The sequence below is a fragment of the Dermacentor variabilis genome, chromosome 8, assembly GCF_050947875.1.
Source record: "Dermacentor variabilis isolate Ectoservices chromosome 8, ASM5094787v1, whole genome shotgun sequence".
NCBI lineage: Eukaryota > Metazoa > Arthropoda > Arachnida > Ixodida > Ixodidae > Dermacentor > Dermacentor variabilis.
In genome coordinates this window covers 142664330-142676691 of record NC_134575.1, presented here as the reverse complement: position 1 = coordinate 142676691, position 12362 = coordinate 142664330, and the positions used below count along the sequence as shown (strand labels likewise).

The 12362-nt window shown below is 49.6% G+C and overlaps 1 protein-coding gene across 10 annotated transcripts in view; it reads right to left on the bottom strand.

Moving 5' to 3' along the window:
• Positions 1-12362, bottom strand: part of LOC142590639 (uncharacterized) — a 139644-nt gene that overhangs the window by 120840 nt on the left and 6442 nt on the right. For 8 of the 10 annotated variants that reach the window (XR_012830207.1, XM_075702996.1, XM_075703003.1 and 5 more), the window contains exons 4-5: positions 9597-9702; positions 6758-6844 (exon numbers count right to left, since the gene is read on the bottom strand). Coding sequence is in view for 9 of the 10 variants with exons in the window: in XM_075702996.1 (XP_075559111.1) it covers positions 6758-6844; positions 9597-9702 (193 nt within the window). In the remaining variant the exon portion in view is untranslated. The remainder of the gene's footprint in view (positions 1-6757; positions 6845-9596; positions 9703-12362) is intronic. The other 2 variants (XM_075703001.1, XM_075703002.1) reach the window with 1 other exon arrangement.

Here is a 12362-nt window from a genome sequence, read left to right as displayed (position 1 = left end):
GGGGTGCTACGAGATCGTGCGCAGCGCCACGACAGGGTGCTACGAGATCGTGCGCAGCGCCACGACAGTGTGCGTCACCATTAGCCCATTGTACATTCACGTGCTCGTCTTTTGAGGGGTTCCTTCTTGCCCTCAACTGCGAGAGTATAAAAACAGCTGCCCCCGGACGCCAAAAGGAGGGCTCCGATTTCTTCTGTTGAGTGAAGTGCTCTCCCGTCTCTCTACTACGGTCAAACCTGACCGCCAACTCTTTGCGATGTTAAAATAAACAAGTTGTTTCGTTGTTACCAGTCGACTCATGCTTTGCCGGGACCTTCGGATGCTTCCAGTTGTACCCCAGGCCGCCAGGCCAACGCTACCCTTGGGGCTTGCGACCCAGGTACAACCACGGGCGTCAGCGCCGAGTTCCCAACAGATCGTACCAGCAGTCGGATCCAAACATCTGGTTGCCAGCGGTGAGATCGCCTACGACTTCAAACAACTGTCTGCCAGCGGCGAGATCGCGACAACGGAGGCCAGCAGCGAAGAGATGCAGTTGACTGTATGCTGAGCAGCTCAACGACGATCCGGGAGCAGTGCAACGAGCCCTGTGTGACGACTGGTTGCCTGCAGCGGAACGACTGCGCGGAATTCCTGCCTGCGAGGTTTGGTGAGTGCGGGACTTTCTTCTTCTGAGCTTTGCCAGGCTTTTTGTTAGTGTCAGAAACAGAGCTGGTAATTGTGGTTGTCGTTGCTGCCGGGTTAGTTTGCGGCAAGACAATAGTAAGCAGTAGAGAAAGCAGCATTCAGAGCAGCCATGGATTTGAAGTCGTTGCGCAAACCGAAATTGTTGGAGCTTGCAAGAGAGTTGGGTCTGGATGTCTCAGACAAACTCAGAAAACCAGAACTGCTAAAGGCTATTCTTGAGTTAGAGGCTGAGGATGACGAGCTGTCGGAATGCCTTGAGACTATTGAGGAGAGGTCAAAAAGACAGGAGCGCGAACTTAAAGAGCAAAAAGAGAAACAGGAGCGCGAACTTAAAGAGCAAAAAGAGAAACAGGAGCGCGAACTTAAAGAACAGAAAGAGCGAGAGCAACAAGAGCGTGACCGTCAACACGCTTTGGAAATGAAGCGTCTTGAGGTAGAAATGGAACGCGCTCGTAATGGAAGTCAGGCACACGGTGCAGGAGAACGCGTATTGTTCAAAATGACTGACCTGATGCGGCCGTTTAAGCTTGGAGAGGACATTGGTTTGTTCCTGGTTAACTTTGAGCGAACGTGCGAGAAGCAGGGGTTCTCTCGGGAAACGTGGCCACAGCGCTTGCTCACTTTGTTACCCGGCGAGGCGGCCGACGTAGTCGCTCGCTTGGATAGAGAGGAGGCAGAGGATTTCGACACAGTGAAATCGAGTCTTCTAAAAAAGTACCGGCTGTCTGCGGAGGCGTTCCGTCGGAAGTTTCAAGAAAATGAGAAAGGCAAAAGTGAGTCTTATACAGAGTTTGCGTATAGGCTTATGTCGAACATGCAGGAGTGGCTCAAAGAAGAGAAAGCGTTTGGTGACCACGATAAAGTTCTGCAGTGTTTCGGGCTAGAACAGTTTTATAGTCGGTTACCGGAGAACGTGCGATACTGGGTCTTGGATAGGCCAGACGTGAGTACGGTGGCTAGAGCCGCTGAGCTAGCCGAGGAGTTTGTGACGCGTCGAGCTCGCGGAGCTAAGGACGGTCAAAAGGGTGAATTTGGCTCGAAGTTTGAGAGGCCGAAGTTCACACCCATGAGATTTAAGGGGGACACGCGTAGTGAGGATGCGAGTGAAAGCAATCCGACCAAACGTAAAGAGACGGCAGCCGAAGCCGAACGCAGAAAGCGGTTCGAGATGAGGCGAGCGGGCGTTTGTTATACGTGCCAGAAGCCGGGTCACTTTTCGGCGCAGTGTCCGGAAACAACACCAAAAGTTGTGTTTTTTTCAATAGGCAGCACGGACGAGAACATGAAGCTTCTCGAGCCTTACATGCGAGACCTCCTCGTGAACGGGAAAGAGTGCCGAGTGCTTCGCGATTCCGCAGCTACGATGGATGTAGTTCACCCATCTTACGTAGAACCCCATATGTTCACGGGCGAGTGCGCGTGGATCAAGCAAGCCGTGGAAGCTCATAGCGTGTGTCTGCCGGTAGCAAAAGTGCTTATTGAAGGACCTTTCGGAGCGCTTGAGACAGAGGCGGCAGTGTCATCTATGCTGCCACCCCAGTACCCGTACCTATTTTCAAACAGGTCAGATCACCTCCTGCGCGAGAAGGGGCTTTTGTTTGGTGAAGCTAGTGTTCAGGCCTTAACCAGATCGAAGGTTCGGGAGCTCGCTGCAAAGGCGATAGTTGCGGGGCCGACGTTATCAAACAACGAAAAAGGGTCAGAGGCGCAGCAAGCTGATATTCCGAGCACGCCCGAACTGAATAAACTTGAGTCTGTAACGTTAAAGGCGCCAGATACTGGAGAGGAAAATCCCGATTCGGGAAAGTTAGAAGAGCTATCTACTGATTTGCTCATCGCGCCTACGTCAGACGGACTTGATAGGTTGCTAAGAGTCAGCCGGTCGGCTTTGATAGCCGAGCAAAAAAAGGATGGCAGCCTGGAAAACGTGCGCTGCAATGTCAAAGAAGGTATCGCCAGGAAAACTGCGCGTTTTGTGGAAAGAGGTGGAGTCCTGTACCGGAAGTATCTAGACCGCCGAGGAGTGGAGTTCGATCAACTGGTCGTGCCTCAATGCTATCGTCAGGATCTGTTGCGCTTGTCACATGGGGGTTCGTGGTCCGGACACCTAGGAGTTAAGAAAACTAAGGACCGTCTCTTGCAAGAGTACTATTGGCCAGGGTGTTTTCGGGACGCAGACCATTTCGTGAGGACATGTGACACTTGTCAGCGGGTGGGCAAACCAGGGGACAAATCAAGGGCGCCGTTGAAATTGGTACCTATCATTACGGAGCCTTTTAGACGGCTCGTTATTGATACAGTGGGACCTCTGCCGGTAACAGCCACGGGGTACAGACACATTTTGACTGTGATCTGCCCAGCGACAAAGTTCCCTGAAGCAGTGCCGCTTAAAGAACTCAGCTCTGTTGAGATAGTTAATGCACTACTGTCCATATTTGCGCGAGTTGGTTTTCCTGCGGAAATTCAATCAGATCAGGGCACAGTGTTTACTAGCGCTTTGACGACAACTTTTCTCGAAAGGTGTGGGGTAAAGCTGTTACACAGCTCAGTGTACCACCCACAGTCGAATTCCGTTGAGAAGCTCCACTCCGTCATGAAGCGCGTGTTGAGAGCTTTGTGTTTTGAACATCAAACTGACTGGGAGCTGTGTCTGCCTGGGGTGATGTTTGCTTTAAGGACCGCGCCGCATGCGGCTACGGGGTTTTCGCCAGCTGAACTGGTGTACGGTCGCTCGCTTCGATCTCCGCTTCGCATGCTTCGAGAATCATGGGAAGGTAGGGGCGACGACCCAGTCGTGGTGGAGTACGTGCTTAAACTCCTCGAACGCTTAAGAAGGGCACAGGAGTTGTCAGGTGAAGCAATGACAAAGGCCCAGCAGAGGGCCAAGGTTTATTATGATCGGACAGCCAGGGCCCGTCGTTTTGAGGTGGGCGATGAGGTCATGATATTGCGCACATCGCTAAACAACAAACTAGACGTGCAGTGGGAGGGCCCAGCACGAATTGTTCAGAAACTGTCGGACGTTAGCTACGTGGTAAGTCTGCCAGGAAAGCGGAAAGCACAGCAAGTTTACCACTGTAATCTGCTCAAACCTTATAGACAAAGGGAAGCAGTGGTGTGCATGATGGTAAACGTTCCTGAAGAGCTTCCGGTCGAGCTTCCGGGACTAGGCTCAGTGACGAACAGGGAAGACACCGGTCAAGTCATTAGTGACCTTATCAGTAAAGCACCGCTGTCGCCTGAGCAGAAAACCGAACTACACCAGCTATTACGAGAGTTTCAAGGTCTGTTCTCTGAGAGGCCTGGTAGGACTTCTGTACTTACTCATGATATTGAACTTACCTCCCCAGAGCCAGTACGATCCAAGGCGTATCGGGTGTCACCCCGCCAGAGCGATATTATGGAGGCTGAGGTAAAGAAAATGCTACAGCTCGGTGTTATTGAGGAAGGTGAGAGTGATTATACCTCCCCTTTGATTTTAGTTGAGGTACCGGGCAAGGAACCTCGTCCTTGCGTCGACTACCGCAGGCTTAATTCCATCACTAAGGATCAAATTTATCCGATCCCTAACATCGAGGAGCGCCTTGAGAAAGTTAGTAGCGCTCAGTTTATTTCCACCCTAGATCTTGTCAGGGGTTATTGGCAGGTTCCACTTACAGAAGAGGCTAGTAGGTATGCGGCGTTCATTTCACCAATGGGAACATTCCGTCCTAAAGTGTTGAGTTTTGGTTTGAAGAACGCGCCATACTGTTTTTCAAGTCTCATGGATAAAGTGTTGCGGGGACAGCAAGAATTCGCTTTACCGTATCTAGACGACGTAGCGATATTCTCCGCATCCTGGTCTGAGCATATGGCACACTTGCGGGCAGTGCTAACCCGCCTGCGCGAAGCGGGCTTGACAGTCAAGGCTCCTAAGTGCCAGATAGCACAGGCCGAGGTTGTCTACCTCGGTCACGTGATTGGTCAGGGTCGTCGCCGCCCCTCTGAAATAAAAGTGGCCGCTGTGCGAGACTTTCCGCAACCGCGCACAAAGACCGATATTCGGTCGTTCTTGGGTTTCGCCGGCTACTATCAGAGGTACATCCCTAGGTACTCTGATATCGCGGCTCCCCTGACGGATGCTCTAAGAAAAACAGAGCCTCAAACAGTCGTCTGGGACGAGACAAAGGAAAGAGCTTTTAGCGCCCTAAAGAGTGCCCTAACAAGCCAGCCTGTGCTACGATCGCCAGACTATACAAAAGGGTTCATTGTTCAGTGCGATGCTAGTGAGCGAGGCATGGGCGTTGTACTGTGCCAACGGGAAAATGGAGAGGTAGAACACCCCGTCCTGTATGCTAGTCGTAAGCTGACCAGTCGTGAGCAGGCGTATAGCGCCACCGAGAAAGAGTGTGCGTGTCTCGTGTGGGCCGTTCAGAAATTGTCATGCTATCTAGCCGGCTCGAGGTTTATCATTGAGACGGATCACTGCCCTCTCCAATGGCTGCAGACCATCTCTCCCAAAAATGGCCGCCTCCTGCGCTGGAGCCTCGCTTTACAACAATATTCCTTTGAGGTGCGTTACAAAAAGGGGAGTCTCAACGGTAACGCCGATGGCTTAAGTCGAAGCCCCTAACGTAGGAATCAGCCTCAAAATTGTTTGTTACTGATGTTTTTCTTCCTGAGGCAGGATTTTTTTTTAACATATTGCTTTTGTTTAGTGTTTCAAAGTGATGATATGCTTTCTAGTGCAATTTTTCAATTTGTGGACGCGTTCTGAGTGATGCTAGACTACTGTAAGGAACTAGGCAGTGGTATAAAAAGGGGAAAGAGCCTGGCAGGGCTTAGTGAGGGTTGTGCCGTGCTTGCTGACTGAGCGGTTGAGTTTCAGTGTAGTTCTAACGCTTGCCGGGAACGAGAACAAAAAAGGTGAACTCTCCCGAAGTCACTTTGCAGTGTCCCGTGCGAACCTGAACAAGAGAACGAGGCCTTCTCTGTGCGCTGCGCTCAAGAAACGTCGAGGGACGCCCGACTTCGGTTATGAGCATCATCGAGCGACATCCCTCCGGACAGCGGATGCAGTCCCCTGTCCATCGGGATCTCCTTCCCCCGGCGGGGCGGTCTGTTGCGTTTCGCCTGCGCCACGTGGTTTTGCCGGCGCGACTGCGGCGGGGCGGCGGACATTTTGGCCCGATCGTCGTCGCCGCAACACTCATCGCCAGGTGTTTCCAGGCGCGTCTGCGGCGATGCGACCGCCTAGGGATCTCGTTCCAGTCATTGTGCCCGAAACAGGCGATGCCAAAGCAGGGATCTCATTCCAGTTATTGGGCCCGAAACAGGCGATGCCAAAGCAGGGATCTCGTTCCAGTCATTGTGTCCGACCGGCAGCGCCACGACAGGGTGCTACGAGATCGTGCGCAGCGCCACGACGGGGTGCTACGAGATCGTGCGCAGCGCCACGACAGGGTGCTACGAGATCGTGCGCAGCGCCACGACAGTGTGCGTCACCATTAGCCCATTGTACATTCACGTGCTCGTCTTTTGAGGGGTTCCTTCTTGCCCTCAACTGCGAGAGTATAAAAACAGCTGCCCCCGGACGCCAAAAGGAGGGCTCCGATTTCTTCTGTTGAGTGAAGTGCTCTCCCGTCTCTCTACTACGGTCAAACCTGACCGCCAACTCTTTGCGATGTTAAAATAAACAAGTTGTTTCGTTGTTACCAGTCGACTCATGCTTTGCCGGGACCTTCGGATGCTTCCAGTTGTACCCCAGGCCGCCAGGCCAACGCTACCCTTGGGGCTTGCGACCCAGGTACAACCACGGGCGTCAGCGCCGAGTTCCCAACAGATCGTACCAGCAGTCGGATCCAAACAACAGCCACAAGATAGCGTACAGTTCTATTTTGCACACACCTTGTGCAATCTTCCACTGCCCAATCAATTATGCTTCAAAATTGCAAAGGTGCCATAAACAACCACATATGCAGTCGAACCCACTTATAATGACACCGGTCTTAACAATATATCGGTTACAACAACAGAAAGCTGCTGCACCGTCAACTTTTCTATGTTTTCCATGGTGAAATAACCCACTTACTATAACACCGTGATGCCGCATTATCGGTTATAACGATGAAGTCTCGCTGCTGGGTGTCCGAGCCAAGAGACAGTGAAATGCAAGATCCTTGAAAAGAAAAAAAGAAAATGAGAAATTCGAGCCGCTAAACGATGGCCCACTGCTCCAACAGCTGCTACACACTCATTTTCCAGCCTTCTCTGCGCCTTTCTCCCACTGCCCTTCCACCCCTCCGAGCCCAAATGGACTGTGCCAATACCTCTATGCCGCACCACCCTCTGAAACACAAATGGACCATGCCAAATGCACTGCTCACATGTTGATCACTGACTCATCATTCAGTGTAGTTCTGCAAACCGCATAATCGCTCGCATTCGTCTTTGTTGGTTGCGTCGAAATTGTTCCTGGCCACGTGGTTTCTCAGCCTCATTTGACTTGCCGCTGAAACGGAAGATGGCTGATCTGCCTGCTGATCGTCGGCAATGTACGACGTTGCCGGTGAAAAGAAAGCGCATGGCTATAATTTGGAAACTGAGTGCTTCTAACCGATGAGGCAATTGCCGCGAACGTGCTTGCATCAGATAGTGATGCGACGAGGGCAGTGATAACGCATTAGGGCAGGCTGCCTGAACGTTGTCCTCACAGGAGGTCCGGCAGATGATTCAGTCCCTCCAGTACTTCGCTTTCACAAAGAAGCTTGTGCTGCACTATGTGAAGCATCTGGATGCCTTGGAGAAGGATGTCGCAAAGCTTCCCGTAAAGCATGCAAGGCTGGTGGACATAGGGTTTTTTCGTGCAAGTTAGTGAGAAGCACATAGCGAGATGCTTGTGGCAATCTCGCCTCAGCATTTCTTCTGCATTCCTCAAGCTGACCACCTGCCATGACAACCTTCTCGCCATTTTTAAGAGGCCCCGTTTGGCGAGCACCACCAAAGCGATGCCACGGTGGTGCTCGCATATCGCTTGCCACCCATTACTTCTCTTTGCATTTCTTATAGCAGTGCCATTCTTTAGCGCTGATAGCCACGGCTTGTTGCACGCAATTGGAGCGGCCAGGAAGCAGTTAAATGAGTGAACACAATAAGCAGCCAGATGGAGGAAGGTGGTGGGTAGGGGCACTGGCCTCCCCACCATTAGAGTTTTCTCGCATCAGCTCTGCCACCCCCTATTTAGATTTTTTCATGCAACCCAGTTATAACAATCATTAGTTATAACAATGGAATTTTCGTGGCACTTGAATATTCTTATAAGTGGGTTCGACTGTAGCAATATATCTTTTTTTCTTTAAAACTTGGGCATTTGACGTAAAGTTCTGCACAGACCTGCAAGGTGGAGAGAAGTAATTAATAAAGGGAAACTCAGACGTCCACCTAAACGTAGCAAAGTGGTACAAAGGAAACCCATATGTGTTCCTCAAAAGAAAAACCTCCCAGTTGAAGAAAAATTCGTCCTGCTTTGGGACTCGAACTCAGGACCACCGCCTTTCTGGGGCAGCCGCTCTACCACCTGAGCTAACCAGGCAGCTAGCAGACGGCAGGGCAAAGTTGAATTTATCACCACCTCGAAGCAAAGGCATTTGACATAAAGAGTTTGACATAAAGTTCTGCGGAAATTGCAAAGGCACCCCCGTATTACATGCAGAACAAAACGATTTTCAGCCTAAAGCTCCAGTTCTAGAAATGCCTTCACCAAGTTCTTTCAGAGCCAGTGTCGTCACCTCTCTTATCTTGCATCTCTCGTTCACGTTGTAGTTTGCTTTCCATTTGAATTTCGCACACTTGTGTCATACATGAATGAAAACTTTTTTAATGGTTTTTGTTGTCCCCGAAAATCAACTCGCATTATATTCAAGTCCGTACTGTACATGGTTTTTTGTGGTACTTTTGGTAAAACTCGGCACAGCATTGGGCACGCTTTCTAACGGGGTATAGCGTATCAGAGCACAATAAGACCAATGCGAAGGAGGAGAGCATGTGGAGCAATTGAACAAGGAGCAGAAAAAAAGCTCTGTACGCTTCGTACAAGTCACGTGGCATGAGTCACTCGTTTTAAGAAGCAGGGAAAAAGCTGCAGACATGCTGCGGATGATAGACTGCAAGCGGGCAGGGATTGCCTGGGTGATGGAGAAGCCTCTATTCGTAGCCTCCAAGACGGGGCAGCATGTGTAGCTGCCTGATGTTGGAACCCATGTTTTGCTCCGACTGCTTGTCAGCAGCGTGCATTCAAGTGACAATCTCCACACTGAATGTGTCTGTGTAGCCACTTTTCACCTTTTCAGTTTCCATCCAAAATGTAAGCACTTTCCTCCATTGCATTCTGTTCCGGGTTGCTTTGCCTGCTTCTTGCGAAAGCCAATTGTGAAGAGTGGTCCCGGTGCATTAAACATCAACGCTCACAAACTTAAAAGTGCCCAGACGTCCTGGTCACACGGTTCAATTGTCAGATACGCATGGCTGCTTAGTCTATATCTTGAAGGGCTATTGTAGTGCATGCAGACAAGGATGCAAGAAGACATGTGAAAGACACACACACAGTGCTATGTGCCTACGTGCGTCTTCTTGCATCCTCATCTGCATGCACAACAAAAGTACTCCAAGATGCCACATCAACAAGCACGTGCTGCGACACTAAATGGCTCCACTTAGTCTACCATGTTTTGTCCATGTGCAATGTTCAGAAAACTGTCTTGGTTGTATTGCTGTACTACTTGTAGAACAGCTATTAGAAATGACAACAAGGTGTTGAAGCGGAATTTTCAACACACTGGATTAACAGGTGTCCTAACGGGATAAGTGCCTCTACGCTGACCCACCCTAATGCCAACTGACCCATCTTACAACGTCTCAGAGCTTCCACTCACCCAGAGATGGTGGGGCGGTGTGCGCCACATCAAGGCTGCTGTCCTCGCTGTGGTCCAGCTCAAGGTCAGCCTCACACAAGGTGTGGAGAAACGCTTCCCTCTTGCGCTGTCAGAGGAACATGTACACTTGTTGAACACTGATAGTGAATACAGACAAAATCTTGATATAACAAAATGGGATATAATTTTATAACAAATGGATATAAATAAAAAACAGATGAAAGAGACTCTGAAGAAATAGTGGACAAAATGCGATGAATACCTTCTGATGAATTCACGAGTATTTTGTTGTTGAAACCTATGTTATCAGAAGCTGACGAAGTTTTCAGTTTCATTAGTAAAGATAAGATATCGGTCTCACTAATTACTATTTCGTACATTGAGGTGTTGGAGGTATTCATTGTGATAGGGGCTAAAAAGGCCTCTTCTCGGGTAAAAACTGACCTGAATGCTTTATTGAAAATTTCAGCGTAGTCAGCCACAGGAATACTGCCTCCTACAGCATCGGTGGTGGTTACATCGGGATTATTACAAGGATTGAATGTCTGCCAGATCTTTCGAGGGCTGGTTGCTAGCACTCATGGTAGATCGTGTGTGAAGAAATGGCGACGAGTAGTTATCATCACCGACTGAAATTCCTTAACGCAGGCTCTGTAGCGTTGCCAGGAATCGGACTGCCTGTTTAAGTTGGCCTGTCTGTAGAGGCGTTTTTACTTATTAGATGGCTATTAAACCAAGGCACAAAATACTGTTGGAATACTGATTTGTATTGGTCTCATCCGTCTTCCTACTCTGAGTCGCTACTTGGCAAAAGGAGACCTGTATGGCATTGAAATCATTCGTCAAAATATGAGCCATGACCGCTTTTTCCTGCTTTTGAGGTTCTGGCATTTTGCGGACAATGAACTGGTTGCAGAATCGCAAGATCGTGTTTTTAAGATCCGGCCTCTGTTAGAGAAATTGAACCAAAATTTTGCCACTGTGCTTGAGCCGGGAAAGAAGGTCAGGATTGATGAAGCAATGGTGCCATGGTGCGGCCTACTTTCGTTCAGATAGTACCGTATTTACTCGCATAATGATAACATTTTTTTGTTAAACAAATTGATGAAAATTCAGGAGTACAATCACTATGCGGTGTTAAGAACAGCCAGCTGCAGTGCAAGTTTTGCCGGCCAGTTGCGACAGTGGCGGCAACTTTCCTGGAGCGTCGCCGCAAACCTCTAGCCAGGGCGTGACTAAGTCGACTGTGTGTCGAGAACAATACGTGAGCCCCGAACTCTCCGTCGCTGGAGCAGAGTTCGACGAAGCAGGCTTTGTGCCTGCACTCGCCACCACCGCCCTGGCTTGCCGCGAGCGGGGACGTGCCGCGGGAACGTCGTCAGAGACCCCTTCCCATGCACCGTTCGTGAAGTAAGCCCCGAGTTCTGCGAAGACAGCCGGACATCGGCGGGCTCCGTGAACCTGTGTGAGTGTGTGTGTAAGTAAGCCCTCGCGCAAGGAGGTGGCCGTTTTCCGTCGCCTGGGTATCGGGGGAGGACCGAGTGTTTATAAACTGCTGTTGTGCGGATGCTCAGTACACCCTCTCTAGCAGTCATGTTAGAACTGATGCACTTTCTCTCGCAGTTATGCTAGACTGTTGTAGATACTGTATGTAAACCGATATTCCTCTTTCTCAATGAGAAGCAGTCCTTCCCTTCATCAACGTCCTCAGCGTGGATAAGTTGGACGATGGCATGGGCCAGCTACCTTCTAACTCATGCCGGACTCCAATCTTGACAATGGGTTACGAGCGATTTGATTGAGCCCCCAATCCTGACAGCGGGTTAAATTTTCTGCGAAAAGAAAACCTTTTCTTTTTTTTCATCCTGCGTTTGCTGCGGGATGACAGCAGCTCAACGAACAGGCGGCTGCCACTGTAACAGTGCGGGACACTAAAACAAATATGGCGGCCGGCGGAGCACGCTGAACGCACCGAACTTGATTATTTTTTCTTCTTATGAGTACATTATGTGCATTCAAAGGTTTCTTCCATATCAGTAATTAATAATGTCGTTAATATCAGCAAGTTTGTGGCAATAACGTAGCCATGTCCACTTTGAAGGGACAGAAACAGAGATGGGCACGCTTAGCTGCCAGTGAGATAGAAACACATGACGGGCATGCTGCGAAAAGTGCGGCACTTGTATTCACTATTATCCTAATATGGCACGTTTCTGCTAACGGTGGGCGAATATCTTAGCTGTGTTAGAAGGGTAGGCGCATGAATAGGGTACAATTCTAATGTATCTGTGTAAATGTGGCTACTGTTGTTGCCGCTCGAGAATTGTTACGGCCCCCAAGTGCAGACGAGAGGAATCGAAAGGTGCCTTTTTTGTTGTGGTTGTTTGGAGCACAACCATTATAAAGCCTACAAATAATAACGCTAAGGCAAGTTTGGTCGTAGCTTTTTTTTTTTTATGGAAGTGTGGAAAGTGATGAAAGGAATGAAATGGGGCATCTGCTTAAGAATCCGTTTGGTGCGTGCAAACAGCTTGGCATGGCTTGAAGAGCGTAGCATTCAATTAGCGTAGCATTCAACAGCATTCCACAAATGATAAGTGCAATCATCATTAGCAAGACTTGGCACACGACATATAGCTGCGGCAAGTTCGAGATACGATCATCACGCTGGAAAGAAAAGAAATTGAATTTTGAGGACAAAACTTAGGGGTGCGATCTTTACGCGAGTGCGATCATTATGCAAGTAAATACGGTATATTCCAGGAA